The 18,107-nt window shown below is 29.3% G+C and overlaps 1 protein-coding gene across 1 annotated transcript; it reads left to right on the forward strand.

Annotated features, from left to right (window-relative positions):
* The first annotated feature begins 1,709 nt into the window (after positions 1-1,709).
* Positions 1,710-17,841, forward strand: LOC119675259 (probable cation-transporting ATPase 13A3). Its single transcript, XM_038086445.1, has 6 exons — positions 1,710-3,414; positions 16,505-16,793; positions 16,845-16,960; positions 17,025-17,386; positions 17,440-17,642; positions 17,838-17,841. The coding sequence occupies exons 1-6, from the start codon at positions 2,814-2,816 to the stop codon at positions 17,839-17,841; spliced, it is 1,575 nt and encodes a 524-aa protein (XP_037942373.1). The 5' UTR covers positions 1,710-2,813.
* Positions 17,842-18,107: the final 266 nt, after the last annotated feature.

Consider the following 18,107-nt stretch of genomic DNA (forward strand, 5'->3'; position numbering starts at 1 on the left):
TGGAAAATCTATTTATATTAATATTTATGCATCTTTATAAGAAATTTTGATTACAAATGAATATGCATATCCGTTGTTGTTGACAGTTCAACAATTGCTTCTTTTTATATTGAAAAGAACGATGACAGCGAATTTTAAGTTACAGTGAACGTCATCATAACAAATCAGGAAACGAGTTTGACGTGGATTGTGAAAATCGTTCAAATTGCCTATTACAATCCAGTTTATACAACCCTGCCATGTAAACGCAGTATAACAGAGGTCTTCAAAAGCCGGCGTATGTTTTATTGAGTGCATGAGAGTGTAAACGCTGCCGATTTTTATTCTGCACGTTCCGCTTTCAATCATGTTATGCAGTCAGAACAAATCGATTTTAATTCTTGGAACCATATTGAATTTATTGCAAGGAAAACCACATTAGTGCGGAAAGGACGTCACTTGATAATTGTGATTATGTGGTGATTAAAGGACAGTTAAATTCAGAACGGTTGGATTATATGTCCTATTTAACGTGTATCGAGAAGTGAGGCTGTAAGTACAAGTGGATACATAAACGCGGTTCACAGTACTTGTAATTCAGCATATTGCAAACGAAGTAACTAATGGATTTAACATTGTGTTTCGGTTGACTTTATTATATTCAATTACAGTACCTTAGTATATGAAAATTGTGTTATATATGTACGTGCCAATACAAAACTACGAGTTTTTATTTCTGTTATGTTGCCCGAAAATTTAAATATGTGCAATAAATTTTGCACATTTTCTCATGGAACATTCAGTAACAATGATTAAGAGCATGGTTATCACGGGTGTTTATATATCCATAAACAATATGATGCAATATGATAGCCAATGTGTTGTATTATTAAGTACTATTGTATAACTTTCTTTGAGAGATTCGTATTTCAGAGCAAACTCAAGATAACTTCATAGGATAAAGAACATCCTATTTTTGTTGACAAGGTTCTAAATTGCAGTAAACAATTTATTATTATAGACAGAACAAAGTTGCAGTTTATGTAGTTTTTAAAAATAATCGATGCGGTTAAGTTCTGTTCATGTATTAAAAATTACAATAGTCTTAACAGAAATGGTCTTGAAGAATAGTAAATTACTATTTATTTCAAATTAATTGTAAATCTGTTTTTATTTTTTTTATATAAATATATATAAAAACAGTAGATAATTTTTGAGAATTACATTACATTAGAATATCTTCAATGCGTACATATAGCATGCATATATGTATTCTAATAAACTAAATATACACCATGCGCAGTCACTGTCACTGAAAGAATAATTATTGATTTCGCAATTTAACAATTTATTGTGAAAATAGTAAAATATGTTTATATATATTATTTAATTTTGTCAAAGTACTGAATTTCAACTTTATTATAATTTCAGATATCTTCAAATGTACTCAACTGATAGTGAAATAAATCAAGACAGCGTATTGTCATAGAATAGAGCTTTATGTGAAACGAATATGAAGTTTTCTAAAAACGTCAAGTTTCAAACAAAACAGTATTTAATTTTAAAATACTCTGAACAAAAAAATGAAATAATCGAGAGTAGAGAATGTAATTTAAATAACGAAACACAGTTTTTATTTAAACATCAAATATGATAAATAAAATTTCAGTTAAGTAAGGAGTTAAAAAATTAATGTTTCAATCGCAAAACTAAACAAATTAACCATTAACCATAAAAATAATTTGTAATATATATTATACTTAATTTGATCTTTATATACTCGTCGAACTTACGACATATATTTATAATTTAATCTTTATCGTAATGAGTTCATTTCAAAGTTCAAAAAATCAGTATTGGCAGCTTAGCAGAAGACAGCGAACACAAATTGTTCCATTTTTATCATCATCACTTGGAGAAACTGTAAAACATATTACATTGAAAAATTTATATCGTAATTATATTGATGACGCCTACAGCGGCATTAGCAATATTTTTGTAGCGTCTTTTGTACTAAACCTTCTACAGAAAGAATTCGTTGAGCAATTTTATTTTAAAAAAGGAAACGGAGGAGGTTTTGCGGTTGTGCCAGGAATAAGGGAATTGTATATAAAAATACTTCTATTGGCGAATACGAAAGAAACAATAGCATTTTATTTATCGATAATAAATATTTTTGGATGATTGACAACTTCGAATGAATTAATTCGAAATAAAAAGAATTATAGCGTTAAGTATCTTTCAAGGAAACTTGAACAGTTACTAGTTGAACTTCATAAAAAACGCTTAAAGCGAAAAAGACACAAATGATAAAAAATGTTATTGATGTAATTGACAAATAAATGTATGGAGTTAATGTGGACTTTCTCTAAATAAAATTTGAAATTACGTGTGTTCACTTATGAACTGTTTTTGGAAGAAACGATTATCGTGTACATTGCATAAAAATGGTGGAACAACAGGTCTTTTTCGATTTATTACTTTGTGTTGAGCAGTTCAACGATGCTATCAAATTTGTTGAAAAGAAAAGCTATGGATTTAATTCAACAGGATTACAAAGCTGACATTTCCTGAGTTTTACCTCTTACAACATTAGAATATGCTGCAAAATAAAGAGATATAATTTAGAAAACACCTGATTAGAAAAGCAACGCGAGAATATATTGATAAAAGTGAATTAAATAATAGTTATATTATAGTTCGTACTAATTAGTTACTAAAGCTGTAGTTTTATTTGTTATCTTAATAACATCGAAGTGTATATTATACATATATGCTAAATATATTTGAATTGAAAAAGATTGCGCTAAACAAATGTGCAAATTTCTAAAGTAATGGAACTAGATGAAGCAGTGTCCGAACACTTAAATAAACTAAAACCAATTGAATTGTTGAAGTTTAGTAACCAAAATAATAATTACGAACTACCAAAGGAAAACTGCACTTCACTGCAGGATAAAGCTTTGAAAATTGCAACAAATATGAATACTAACAGTATTGACCAGCGGCCATTACAAAATGACAACAAAGATCTTGGTAATACAACCTTGGATACAAAATTATCCAATATAGATCAATATTTTCAAAATAACAAAAATAGTATTGCAAAACTAAACTGGTGGAATACACCTACGCAGCCGATATCACTGAATGATACTATAACTACTGCAGTGGTGAACAAATTTTCTAATAATAACAAGCAGTTCGTTTCAATAACTCCACATCATATACATATATCAACTGCAGCTCAGTGTAATATATCACCTACTCAAAATGATTTGTATCATAACAAAGTCATACCCAGCCATCAAACATCTCCAAAAATAGGGAAGGGTCAAAGGCAATCGACAATTTCTGAACACTGTGATATATTACATAATTTACAAGTAAATGAAGAAGAAAACACTTCACACAACTCTCAACTGCTGGTTAAAGGTAAGTAACAATATCATTGTATTAGGTTTACAAAGTAAAGTCATATTTTTGTGTAAGAATTACATACTGCTGTCTTATAGTATTACATTAATATATTGTTTAATAATATTTTTCGGCAAAAACATGATTTCATGCTAACCAAACTTCTTACAACAAATTGATCCAAGTCATTCCTGAAGTCTTCATTTCAAATAAAAGTTTTACGGTCGTGAAAATTTTGACTGAAACAAGTAAAAATTGAGGACTTTGGATCTGGAGAATATATAGGGTGTAATAATAAGTTAATGCAGACTGTTATTGTGGTAACTAACTTCCTGCCGAGTCGCTTTTGAAACTTTTGTTGAGTAATCAAATTTGTATGTATCTCCTTTTAACTTGTTGAAACAGTATTCAGTAATCAGAGGGAATAGGTACAATCGTAACTTTTGCATTTTTCAATTGCAATAACGTTTTTTGCCAGTATCGCAGCAATAATATTAGATAATATTTTTTAAATTTTAGAAAAATATCTGCACAACTTTCTAAGATATGAATTTGAATTGATTTCAATCTCAATAAAGACGTTTTAGGCTCAATTGTTCTTTCATATATTCTGCACAAAATAATGAAAGAAAATGTATTTTTTAAGACAAGTTATTATTAAAAAAAATTAAATTAAATTTTATATAAGAAATGGAAATTCGCTGATATAATGTATTTTTTTCACTTGCTTCGCATGAAACAAATGCTGTATTGGAAATAGAGTGTTCATCGCAAACAGTATTCACGCAAACCACGCATGACTTTCTAGTCTTTTGTTGCTTTCAACTCAGATGTTAGCAAATATGACATCTATCAACAATTGCGGTGGCTCCACTTCCGCCATGAGGTACTTTAGCACTAGTTGTTGGTTCTGGTGTCAGCAAAATTTCTTGTCCGAGCAACATCTGTACTGCGCTTTAAAGAAAATAGTTACCCAACATTTTTTGTTTGCACTACGGTTTTCAAGCCATTCGTAGCTGTTTGACAAGACCTTTCTTCAAGAAGTTTCTTTGTTGATCCTTTGTTTTGGTCTGTATAGATAATTTAAGATGCCAATCCAATTATATTAATCGTAATGCAGAACATTGTCAGAAACTAACGCAACGTTCGCCGCTTTACTGTGTATTCACTCAACATTTTGTCAATCGCGTCGACACAACCTTTGGTTTTATTTTAGAATTTGATTATCTTGGCACTGCGCGAATTTTCAATATCTCCTGTCATGCTTGACAGAAGTACAACTGATTTGTTTTTTTTTCTTTTTTTTTCTTCTTTTTCTTTTTTTTTCTTTGTTTTTTTCTTTTTTTTTTTTTCTTTTTTTGGCATAGGAGCAGATTGTTACACCATGATTGTATGCAAAATTTGTTGAATTCACAGATCTTTTAACAGCTACATTTTATTTTATTTTTATTTTATTTTTTTTGACTGTTCCAACGAGTGCCATACTCCAGGAGTTCAATGTCTTACCTAGATCTAAGAATGTAAAAAAGTTTTCGGTAACGTCATTTCTTCCATTTCCTTTATACAAGCAAACTAAGTCTAGCACAGTTCGTTCACCAATGTTTACTGTCGAGGATCATCTGTTGGTCTTATGTTGGTCAGTATAAATGTGACTTTGTGCATCACAAACCCATTAAATTTTAATGCCGTATTTAGCTGGCCTGGAGGGTTCATATTGTGTGAATGAAAATAATTGTTCATCGACAGTGCTACAGTCATATGGTTTATAGGCTTTTTCCAAATTACTGTTTGGAAATCCAAAACAATTTCAACAATTTTCAAAAATAAAATAAGAGCAAAAGTATATACTATATACATAAAAGTATACAATATAATATATATACTACATGTATATTCGCCGCAGTTTGTATTTACGTATGGCGAGTTTCATGAAGATTATTAATGGTAAAAAGTAAAGACGAATAAAAAAAATTCATAACGCATTTTAAACTTCCTAGCAGCTGTATTTACAAATCAAGTCTTAAAAAACAATGCGCTTTTAATTTTTGATTATAAAAAAGTTGGACATAGGAATCTTTTTAATACTTTATATGTGAAGGAGCAATTGTACCGTTGTAAAGTTTCCCAGTCCGACAACTAATAAATATAGAATTGAATTTATTGAATTTGTATACATAAAAATAGAATTGTATTGTACAGTAAAAACTAAAACACAAACGGTTCTCCTAATACAGATAGTGGATATTTTAATGAATGTCAACTTTGAAATTGGTTTATCTTTTTTTCCTACATCATCTTTTACGTTTAATATTACTGTAGACAAAAGATGATCGTAACTAGTGATGACAGCGTCGATAATGGAATACGTGATCCTACAAGGTGGATTGATAATTATCTCACTTCACAACAGGTAGCAACGCCATCTGTATATCTGGCAAGTACTAAACGACAGCTGTAATAAAACTCAGTAATAAAATTCCTGCATTTGAAACGAATGAACAATGATGTAATCAAATTGGGTGTGGATTCTGGTTACGGTAACCTTGCACCGTCGTTAACAACAATAAAATATTAGAAAGCTGAATTTAAACGTGGTCGTACGAGTGTTTTTTATAAAAAGCGTCCGGGTTGTCCAAAAGAAGTTCAAATGGAAAAAACATTAAAAAAAATCCACGATAACGTGTTGGACGATCCAAATATTAAATAGCGTGAAATATCAGAATTGATAAACTTTTCATATTTGGGTATGAAAATAATTTCGACAAGTTGGTTGACGCGATTGCTAAAAATTGAATAAAAACGACCACGACCACGACTTCGTCATTCAAAACATTGTTTGGAAATGTTCATACATAATGTAGCTGACTGTGAGCGGCAAGTAGTGACAATTGATGCAACATGTATCCATTTCTTCACACCTGCGGAAAAACAACAAGCTAGAGAATGAGTAGAGCCTGAGGTAGTGCAATCAAACGACCTCGAACTCTACAATTGACTGGAAAAGTTCTGGCTTCCGTATTCTAAGATTCAAGTGAAATAATTTTTATAGACTATTTAAAAAAGGAAAATTAATAACATTAGATTACTAATGTATATTATTGGATTGATTGAATGTGAAAATCATGAAATTAAATGAATTATGATGCGAATTGCTTCTTCATGCACTGTATTTTTTAGATTTGTGTTTCATTAATTATTACCTGTTTCCAAACTTGAAAAGATTGTTCCAAGAAAAGAAATTTGCATGAAATGATGAAGTAAAATGGGAAACTGAGGTATATTTTGGAAGACTTGATAAATCGTATTATTTAAAATGTATCCAAATGTTGAAAGATCATTAGACGGTGTTCGAACTAAAATGGGTGGGACTATACTAAAACACGAATCAAAAATTGCACGATTTTGAGAAGTAAAAACAATAGATGATAAAAGCTGTGAGGTCAGAATTTGATGTATGTTTGTTTCTGTGCACCTAACTTTTTTATTTTTGATAAATTTTTTTTATTTTATAATAAAAATCAAACATTCTTCAGAGTTGCATATTTAAATTTTTTTATTTTCAATATTAGGAACTTCGACTTTATCTACAAAAATATTATTTACACGAAATAAGCTGTGAGTCACTGTAGCGTGATAGATAACATTTTACCGATTTGTAAATTTGATAGATTATGGTCTGTGCCGCTGATCTTGATTGTCCCTGTTACTGGTAAAACTTTAAGCTCTGTCTTCTAGGTTAGAATCGTTGTAAACACAGTAGGCAAACGCAATAGGAGAACTTCTTTTAAATACAGTTTGGTTAGGCGATTGAAGTGTTATCAACTATATACACGTATATCTGTCAAACTGATATGGCCAACTACTGGAAATACAAACAAAATTCGCGAAATCAGGAAAAGAAACTTACAATAGTTGCGTACTAACAGTGTTTTGATTAAGAACAGTCGGGCTTAACACCCATCTCAAAAACGCAATTTTATTTTAAGATCTCTAATAGTTCAGAAAATATCGAGTTCTGAATGAAAATCAATAAAAATTATATGATCAAAATTCAGCATTTTCTAAACCATTAAAGATATTAAAATAAATGTAGGTAAATGTAGTTTTTGAGGAGGACGTTCTTTTAAATATATTTTGAGTCTAATCGGCTTACCGGTACCCATCCAAATGTGGGCTCCACCAAGGTCAACTTTTACATTTTTTTAAATATCATTTTTTTAAGGCCATATACTATATGATTCCCATACTCCTAGGTTAGAGCATATTGGTACGAAAAACTCTATACAGCAAAACGCACTGTTCGTTGGTTGGTTTTTAAGTAGGCTTTGAAACTTTAGTGCACTTCTAGGAATTTAAGAACTGACACTTAAAGAAAATTGTGAAGTTCTACATAGTAAGGCAGTATCAGTTGTCTATCTATGTGCTTGGTTCGCTTATGAATAATGGGATTTTGCACTAAGAACTGCGCATTCACATTTCTTTTAGTTCAATTTCTGCAGTATTCCTTTAATATCTATTCCCTTCACGTCTTGACCCATCCACATATATTTTGATGCCAAGAAACAATTGTCTGTTAACAGAGTTGCTATCTCAGTCAGCATCTGTAAAGCATGTTATATTTTAATTTTTTATAAAAAGTTTTCTACCCGTTAAAGTAATAAACGGAAATTGTGGCTAGACCGTTGAGTTCGCTTAGCTTCTGATACAATTTATTGTCAAATTTTGTTAACACAGCTACTCCTGGTAGGGGTACTTTTAAAATTTACGATTTTCCATTTGCTTAATATGTTTGTAATATATTGTTTTCACATTTTGGCGTAGTTTTTTTATTATTGCGTTCATAGTATCATTTGAGGATTATGATATTAGCATATCTATTGACTAAATATTGACCCAATAAAATTATTTCTTTATTGAGTTTAGTTCTTTGATACTTTAAACTTATTACGTCCAAACACGTCATAAATCATAGTCATTTTCTATATTAAAAACACCAGATTTCATTCTCTAAAATATTTTCACTCTTTTGAATCGTACTTTTTCTTTACTATATTACCTGCATTCTTATGTCTTTAGATTGTATTTTATTCTTACCACAATTTTTATTTACTCAATCGCATTACAACCTAGTCTTCTTCTAGTCTTTAGATTGTATTTTATTCTTACCACAATTTTTATTTACTCAATCGTATTACAACCAAAAGTTTTTAAGTAAACGACTGCAGGTTATGCCCAAACTACAATTCGAAAGGTGTTTGTTTTATTAGTCATTTTTGTGGGTCATCTATTTCAAAATTTGGGGTTTTTGTTTAAAGATTTGGTGGCACTAAGCTACCCTTAATATAGGTACTTTTAGCCATTTCTGTTATAGTATGGTTAGCTCGTTTACAATTCCATATTGCTGAAGATAATAGTTAATATATGTGCATATCTATGCAATTTGAAAAGTTTTTTAAATACCTTTTCACGCCTTGTCTTGTTTTTAAAATTTTAATCTGATTTTCAGTCATAACTGCAAAATTTATAGTTATGACTATTTTTATTTATTCAGGCCTATTCTGAATAGCATGGGAATGGGAGTTTGTTCTCTGTTCCCAAGTTTGCTATTCTGAATAATTTGGTAATGGGAGTTTTGTTCCCTGTTCCCGATTTTGCTATTCTGAATCACATGGGAATGGGAGTTTTTTTTCACAATTTTGCACAAATTCTTTCCCAAGCAAATTGTTGGAGAGACAAGTTAAAAATGTATTAAAAATGGTTTAATTTAATATAAAAGTAACTGAAAATGATCAGATTTTTGAATATATTTTAATAAAATTATTATTCAGGCCTATTCTGAATACTCCCAGGGTACAAAACTCCCTATTCCCACGCAGTTCCCAAACACACAACTCCCTTATTCTGAATTGCTTGGGAGACAGTAGTTTTGGGAACAACAACAGTTTCAAATTTGTTTTGTTAAATTTTGGCAACCATGCCACTTTTTAATGACGAAAAGTGCGAAAATGAGCAAAACAAAGAAAAGAATTGCGTACCATATGTTGATTTAAATGTAAAAATCGCATTATTTGTTTGCTGCACAAATTATCGGAAATAAATATAAGTTATTTTATGAGTAAATAATAAATAATAAAATAATAAATAATAAAAAACTTTTATTTTAATGAGTAAAATAAATATATAAAAAGAATTGTGCATGAGCAAAATAAACCAAATGCTAAATTCTAAATTTTTAACTCTTTTTTAACTAATTAAAAAAGACCTTACGTTATGATATCAATTTTTCAATGTCTTTACTTTCAAACATTCACTGCTTTTATACACAATTTGCGTAAATTATATATTAATTTTTTTTATATAATTAGGATAGAAATGTCCTTCATGCTTCAATTAATGAATTAATAATAGTTTATGATTGTGCAGATGTTACAATAAAAATGAAGCAATGTTTTACCTGCACAGAATTGCAAAAGTTTATTTTATTTTATTTATTTTTATTTTATTTTTTATTATTATTTTTCTATTGTTTTAAAAACAATAGTTAACACTTTAATTAATGGAAAAAACCCGTGTGAATAAAATAAACAAATAAAAATTTAAATATTTTAAATTTGTGTACTTTTATTAAAATAATAATTTTAATAAAATGTATTATTAAATAAAAATTTAGTTATATTAAATTTATTAAAATAATTTTATTAAAATATATTCGGAAAACTAATCAAAAAATAAAACTTTGAAAATATTAAATTTATTGTAATAATTTTATTATAATAATAATTTTATTGAATAAAGTATTCGTGTTGCTGTAAAGCTAGACTTTCTTTGTATAGTGACAAAGAAGCTTTATTAAAATTTAGAGGGGTTTCAATAAAATTAAAAATAAATTTTTGTGTTTGTACTTTATTGCTTTATTTGCTATTCAAAACCCCTCTAAATAATTTTATTAAAATATATTCAAAAATCTGATCATTTTCAGTTACTTTTATATTAAATTAAACCATTTTTAATTATTTTTTAACTTGTGTCCCCAACAATTTGGTAAGGAAAGAATTTGTGCAAAATTGGGAAAAAACTCCCATTCCCAGCAATTCAGAATAGCAAAATTGGGAACAGGGAACAAAACTCCCATTCCCAAATTATTCAGAATAGCAAACTTGGGAACAGGGAACAAACTCCTATTTTTGCACAAATTCTTGGGATTCTTGGGAATATATTCGGAAAAACAAATCAACCCTAGTGAATAAAATAAATAAATAAAACTTTGAAAATATTAAATTTATTATAATAAATTTATTATAATAATAATTTTATTAAAATATATTCAAAAATCTGATCATTTTCAGTTACTTTTATATTAAATTAAACTATTTTTAATACTTTTTAACTTGTCTCCCAAGCAATTCAGAATAAGGGAGTTGTTTTCTTGGGAATAGCGTGAAAATAGGAAGACTTGTTCCCTGGGAGTATTCAGAATTGCTATGAATATTATTCATAATACTTACTCAGTATCAAATAAAAACTAAAGAAAAATCAAAGTATTTTGTTTTTTTGGTTCTGTTTGAAAGCTGTGATAATAAATCTAAATACAATTTTATTTATGTCATTTAAATTAATTAAGTCCTATCCTATAGGCAGGATTTAGTATTACATACTAGTAAATAATCCAATAACAATCAGATCTGGAGTTGATATTAAGGTCCTACACTAGTTCGAAAGTCTGCGAAACACATCTTACAGTACATTTGAAACAATGGATTCTTATTTACCAGTAATGATCGCTTGGGGTTATCTAAATTTAGCAAATGTGCTCAAGCTTAAATAATAATCCTTCGATTACGAGCGTGAAATAGGTAAGAGAACTACACCTTGTGTGCACATTAGTTTGGTACTGATAAAAGTACTACAGTAGATTTTCAATAAAACAAAATATAATGGATTTCCATACTAACGAATGATAAAATTATATTATTGAATATTCTATATATCGAATTATGGAATTCATTTTATAAAATATCGTCAATAATTCAACGAAAAAGATTTAAATATAAAAAGAAGTCATCATTATCAGCGTTACAAGTTTGGCATGAGCTTAAGCTGCATTAACCAGCTTCCTCCATTCAGCTTTGCATGTTATTTTAGACCTCCAATTTTGAATACCCATGCTTCTGATGTTGATCACGTTGTCGAGCCATCTTATCCATATTAAGTGGTGCGACTTTGCGAATTTTACAACATCTTCACCGTTATTAAGTTGTAGTAGCTCTGCGATGAGACCACAAATCCTTCTCAGCACCTTTCTTTCGCTCTGATTTGATTTTCATGTGTTGTCAAGTCAAGTCTAGTTTGTCACCTTTCTTGTGCAGCGGCACTATTACACCAGTAAGCCACGCTTCCGACAGCTGTTCTTTAGCCCAAACACGTTTGATTAAAGTAAATAACTTTATTTTGGCGCTTTCTTGCACTGATTTATATGCTCTGTTCATGTATTATCTTCACCAGGTGTTTTTCTGTTTTTCAATTGCTTTCTGGCGTCTGTAAGTTCCTCTAGGGTTCTAATTCTTATTCTGTACATGAAGCTAAGTTTATCAAGGATATATAATTACTTTCTACACCAATGTTGAGAAATTCTTAAAAATGTTCTTGCCTTCTTTTGGTAATTCCTCTTTTTTCACTAGTACACATGTTGACACGCGCTTGGAAACTCTTTGTTTGATGTTGTTGAAAAAAGTCTCTATTAATGTCTATGATCTCCAGAAATATCTGGAAATTAGAAACGGCAGAGAGCATCGAAATACACAAACATCAGGCAACACCTGTACTCAACGGCGATAAGAGCAACGTATCATCACGGCTTTTTAAATACATTCTAAAAAACAAACCCTGAACAACAAAACCAGACCCCTGCCGCTACCATTATTTATCTATTACTCACAAGGAGAAAAACAAAAAACCCTACTATAATAAGTATAAATAGTTTGTCTTCTGATGAAGACAAAAGGGAATTTACCGAAATACATATAGAAATATACAAAAAATTAATGCTTTAAATAAAACTAAATATTCTTAAAAAAACAAAACCGATTTTGAAATAATTTCAACGTAACAACTAAAAAATTAAAAATAAAGCTACAAATTATTGTTAGTTTCTAATGGAAAGATGCAATCAATTTATATTTTATAAATAAACAAAAAAAAATTGTTTAATTTCCTTAACTAAGTAGTCTAATTCGTTGAATTTAATACCATAAAAATTGCAAGTTCGAGATAAATGACTACATTAGCAGTTGTGTAAAGTATATATGTCATAAAGACAATACCGTTAAAGATTTTGACCAATATATACATTCTCTTGCATTAATTGGAATCTGTGTTTAGACTCAATCTCAGTGTATATCCCAATGCTGGACAAAAAATATACTTTAAGATACTTCGAAGTTTCAACTGTTTTGAATTTACAATTTTCAAAGAAAAAGTTTTCACTTGTTGACTGCCTTTGTGAAAGTGAATGCTCTGAGTATTATTAGAATTTACTTCTATTCTGATTAGCTCTTATTAGTATTGTTTCAAAAACTAAAGGATTCTAGTTAAAATAAAAAGAGATCGAGATATAGTGAAATTCATTTTTAATTCTATCACTATTAATGCCTTCAATGTTATCTTTTTTAGTGTATTGTCAATATAACACAAAAATAACATTTTCAGGCAACTTATTAGTTGCTTAATTGATTCAAAAACTTCATATAAAAAAAATTTAGCATTTTGATGTTAATCAGTTGCTTGAACGACCCAAAATGCGTAATCTGATTAGTTTGTTGTGTGTAAATGCCTTGGCAGCACTCGCATCAACAGCAAAAGTGAAACATACTTGTGTTTTCAAAATTGTTTACACACAATTCAAACAGCTGAGAGAGACAGCTAACAAATTTCTATACTAAAGTTCATTTTAAGTTATTATTACGAGATTTGGGACTGGCAGCACTATTAATCAAATTTGTACTAATCTTTTAATCACCGAAATAGTTGATTCTCTGCTTAGTTTCATTTTTGTGTGCAAATTTTTGTTGTAATCAACTACTAAGCAACTAATCAGTTGCCTGAATACCCCTAATATTTTATAGACATTACGTTACACCATACCTATGTCAAGTAACTTATTTATTCTAATTATAATTATACTTAACCATTCTTGATCAATTCATGAACAAAGTTGACTTTTATGTCTACGTGTTTAGTTCAACTTAAAGAATCATTGGTTTAATATTCTACTTCTGTCATTGAAGGCTTAACAGTGCTTTCGCAACTTGTTTTCTATTTATAAAGATATATCTTATCTACCCAGTCAGCATCTCAATATCCAGAGATTTCACCAGAAATATTTTTTTTATACAAACCTTTTTCCAATAAAAACTTTCAAAGATCTCATAACCCATTTTTCAGCCATCTAGTGCGACCTTCCTGGATTTGCTTAAAATCTACTTAACATATTGATTCAGAATGTCAGATCTAGTTATTTTTGCGGGAAAAAGTAAACATGCGATTACTTGCATGTAAGACACATGTTTCAACCTTATATCTCCAAAGTTAAATAATAATTTGTCCTCTATTGGTGTGGAATTTGCGTCGCTATTGTCCAAGTGAATGGTTTGAGAATATCATCAAAAATATAGCATTAATAACCCTTGTAATGCGGTCTTAGCTAGTCTTTTATTTTAAATTTTATAGACAATGCTACTTTAATATTCTATATTAAATATCCATTGATTCTGTTATATTATCATTGGTTGTTTTCAATCCATATAACTCACATTTATATTAGGTTGGTTGTGTCATATATATTTCATATTGCAGTTTAGCGTTATAAAATGGTCTGATTGTATATATTCAATGTATGCTGAGTTTTAGTTTCGCAACAAAAGTTGGCAAAAACCGAATTGACTCGAATTCATATTCAATCGATAATGGATGAATTAACAGCAGGCAACTCTCTCTCTCTCTCTCGCTCACTCTCACTCTCTCTCTCTCTCTCTCTCTCTTAACACATCTGGTAATTATTAAGAAATTGTAATCAAAGTTGGCAAATTGGTCCACACCTTCGTATAGGCATATCAACGTCCAGACCACATTTCACTATATACAGCGATTTCTAGTAAATACTGTGGTTACTCGGCAGTTACTTGTGGATTTTCATTTCCTTAGATGTGAGGAAATGTGTTTGTTAACATATTTACTAAGGGAATATCGAACTCATTTTCGTAGTCACATTTTGCAATTTTAACACGTTCGGCGATTATTAGATGATGATGTATGATATTTGGCTGGCATGTGTCACTGTAACAGTGTTGCTGAAGCAGGACTATGAATTTAGGTCTATAAAAGACATTAACTTAATTCTCATAACAAGAGACTGAGTAAGTTGTACTCTTCCATTTTATTACCAACACGGACTCCAAAACATGTGCGGTTATTTGGTTTTCAAATTAATTTGAATTATAACAACATTCAAAAAAATGTATAACCCGAATTTAATTTAATTTATTTTAATTGTGTTCTATGAATATTTATTCCATACAATCTTGTGTAAGAAAATTACTGACGGCAATGTTACTTTTGAAAATGATTTCAATGATTTCAATGTTTTCAATGTTTTCACTTTGAAGCTTTTAATATTAGAGTAGAACGTGATAATTTGTTTGTGATAATTTCGAATCTTAAGAGTGCATGCGATTTCTTTGTAAGAGTAAAATTGAAATTGTTAATCATATCAGAAGTACTAAAATCCACAGTAAATCATTATCGCGAACTTCGGGTATTAACGTCAAAGCTAGTTATCAACATTCAGATCGTAAGTCAATTAGTCAGTTATGCGCACAAGATATTTTAATGGCGCGACACGTTGTTGTTATTGAACTTTAAAAAATGTGTTTATATTGAGCTGCGCTGCTGTGTTCTTCCATAAGTTACTCTAAATTAGATAAACACAAGTGCTTTATACGCTTAAAGGGTTTTATTGATACTTCATTCGAACGCAATTTAAACAAATTTAAACAAAATTCAAGCCACGAGTACATGTTTCAATTCATCGCAGTACGATTGTGTCGCAACCGCTATGTCGTTATTTGTCTCATTTAGTTAATATTTATATAATTATTAATAATTAATAATTATAAATTTTATGGTGGTGCGGAGAGTTTATGGTTATTCATAACCTGCTTACATTAACATAACGCAACAACTTTAACTTTAAGCATGTATACGCTTTTGTATTCAAAGTTTATTCTGTTTAATTCGAAATGCTTTGAGATTGCAATATTGTACAGCTTAAGTCTAAATTGAGAAATTGAGAAATTAATAAAATATTGAACACAAAATGTTGAAAAAATTGTGAAATGTAGTTTACGACTTATCAACCGTTTTATTTCTTTCTATTCATTCACTAAGAACAAGTTCTTATTAATGGGAATGTGCTTCTACATAATAAAAATATTTCCTATATGTGAATTTTATTAACTGAAGAAGATTAGATTAAATTTAACAAAGTCAATGCTAACCCTCTAATATATTTTCCTGACTACATCAACTATTTATACTAAAATGTCTCTTTCTTTGTAAATATATTTTTGTGAACGTGATAAATTCTTAATTAAAAAACTGGAAAATATTGCTTTTATTAAAACGAACGAATTCAACTGTTTTCATTAAACTGTTTTTTTTTTGTTTTTTTTTATTTTTTTTAATAATTTTTATGAGCATCTGCATTTTGCACTTGGATATTTGAATATTTGAATATTTAAAATTATGTAATTTTAGAAATATTGACTGTTTTCAAACTGAATAATGCAGAGACGACATTAGCAAAATTACACATTACAGAGTAAACAGCCTGATAAGTTGTTCTAACACGATAATAAACTTCTTAATACTAATGAGCGATAAAGTAATTTGCAAACAAGGTACAAGAATTCATAGCGATATTTAGTTAAATAAACCCAATTGTATTGTCATAATATATATATATATGGTTTTAAACTATATGCCCACACACACACACATATATATATTTATATTCATATTTAAAATTATTAAAATTATTTATAATTATTTTCAGATTCTAAACCATGCGTAGGTTTACTAAATCAAGGTGAGGAAGATGAAATGCAAGTGACAGGTTACCGTAAATCTAATAGCCGAATGTTTCTATGTTGGCTATGTATATGCATGACTGGCGGATTACTGCGCTTAATACTGCATTGGTGGCGGCATTGGTATTTAATTGCTACACATGTGCAGTGTCCTTTAGATGAGGCTGAAAAGGTTCTAATACAGGAAGACTATAAGGGCAAACACAAAATTTATTATGTGAAGACAGTAAAAAACTTTAGTGCCGAGTCAGTATGGTAATAATAGAATATATGTAAAATATTTATATTAAATTTAAAAATTTTAAGTGATCAAAGTGGTGGATATCATTCAAAAGTCTTAAAAAGCGCATTGCACATAAGAGATGATAGCGACGACAAAAATGGTCAACTTTCAGTACATTTTTCAGGCGGTCAATTTAAAAGTATAAAAATGTTCGTTAATTTTACAGATAATGCATGAATTTATTTGTTTTTAAATTTTGACAGAAAGTAAAAATATACGTCTATTCCTTTGTAAACAATTACGATATGTTTGGGACTCACAGACGTACTCTTATAAAAAATTAAAAGGACTTGATGTGAATATGACAAGTGTTTACTTTCATCAACAAAAAGGATTATCAGCGCAGGAGCAAAATTCCAGAAGAATTGTTTACGGAGTGAATGAAATAAGTGTCCCTTACAAGGATATTAAAACATTATTATTTTTGGAAGTTCTTAATCCTTTTTACGTTTTTCAAATATTCTCGGTAATATTATGGTTTACGTACGATTACTTTTATTATGCGTGTGTCATTGTTTTAATGTCAGTATTTGGGATATCAATGTCTATTATGCAAATGAAGAAAGTATGAAAATAATATATTTAAATTGAATTACTGAACAATTTTTTTTTTTTAAGAATCAAGATAGGTTACGAGAAACAGTACAAAATACTGGAACTGCATTAGTGGTGTCACAAACAGGTGTCGTTAAGGACTTGCCTACGCAGAGTCTGGTGCCTGGTGATATTATTGAAATACCAACAGCTGGTTGTACTATGCAATGCGATGCTGTGCTGTTGTCTGGCAATTGTATACTTGATGAGTCCATGTTAACTGGTAAGTCCTTCTATATTAAACTTATTTATTCGTCAAAGTATTTCTTTTTTACTTTTGCTTTATTATTTTATAACTTAATATTGGTAATTAATTTATTATAGCAAAAATATTTGAATAATCCGGTCAGATAAAAATCTTGTCGCAATGACTTATTTTATTATAACAATTATGGTTAATGTAAAATTTATAATATTTTTAGATAATTAAAATTTATAGGTAATTGCGAAAATTTCATTACAGCTACAACAGTCTGTGAATGGATGCAGGCGGTATAAAAACCGATTTATATGGTTATTATACATAGTTGCTTATTATTATTATGCCCTTTTATTATATTTTTTAAATGCAGTTATTATTTTGAAAATCTGTTTTTTTAATCCTGAGGGTTGTTCACGAGTTCGAGTAACTACTTGGTAACCGAGTAACGTATTAAAAGTGCAACAAAATACATGTCGAGTAATGCGTTGTA

This window comes from Teleopsis dalmanni, chromosome 2 (genome assembly GCF_002237135.1).
Source record: "Teleopsis dalmanni isolate 2A chromosome 2, ASM223713v2, whole genome shotgun sequence".
NCBI classification, from domain to species: Eukaryota; Metazoa; Arthropoda; class Insecta; order Diptera; family Diopsidae; genus Teleopsis; species Teleopsis dalmanni.

Coding starts and splice junctions, on each gene's coding strand:
- LOC119675259 (XM_038086445.1), top strand. CDS start 2,814: ATGGAACTAGATGAAGCAGTGTCCGAACACTTAAATAAACTAAAACCA. Junction 16,794..16,844: donor TTTAGTGCCGAGTCAGTATG/GTAATAATAGAA, acceptor AAAAATTTTAAG/TGATCAAAGTGGTGGATATC. Junction 17,387..17,439: donor CTATTATGCAAATGAAGAAA/GTATGAAAATAA, acceptor TTTTTTTTTAAG/AATCAAGATAGGTTACGAGA.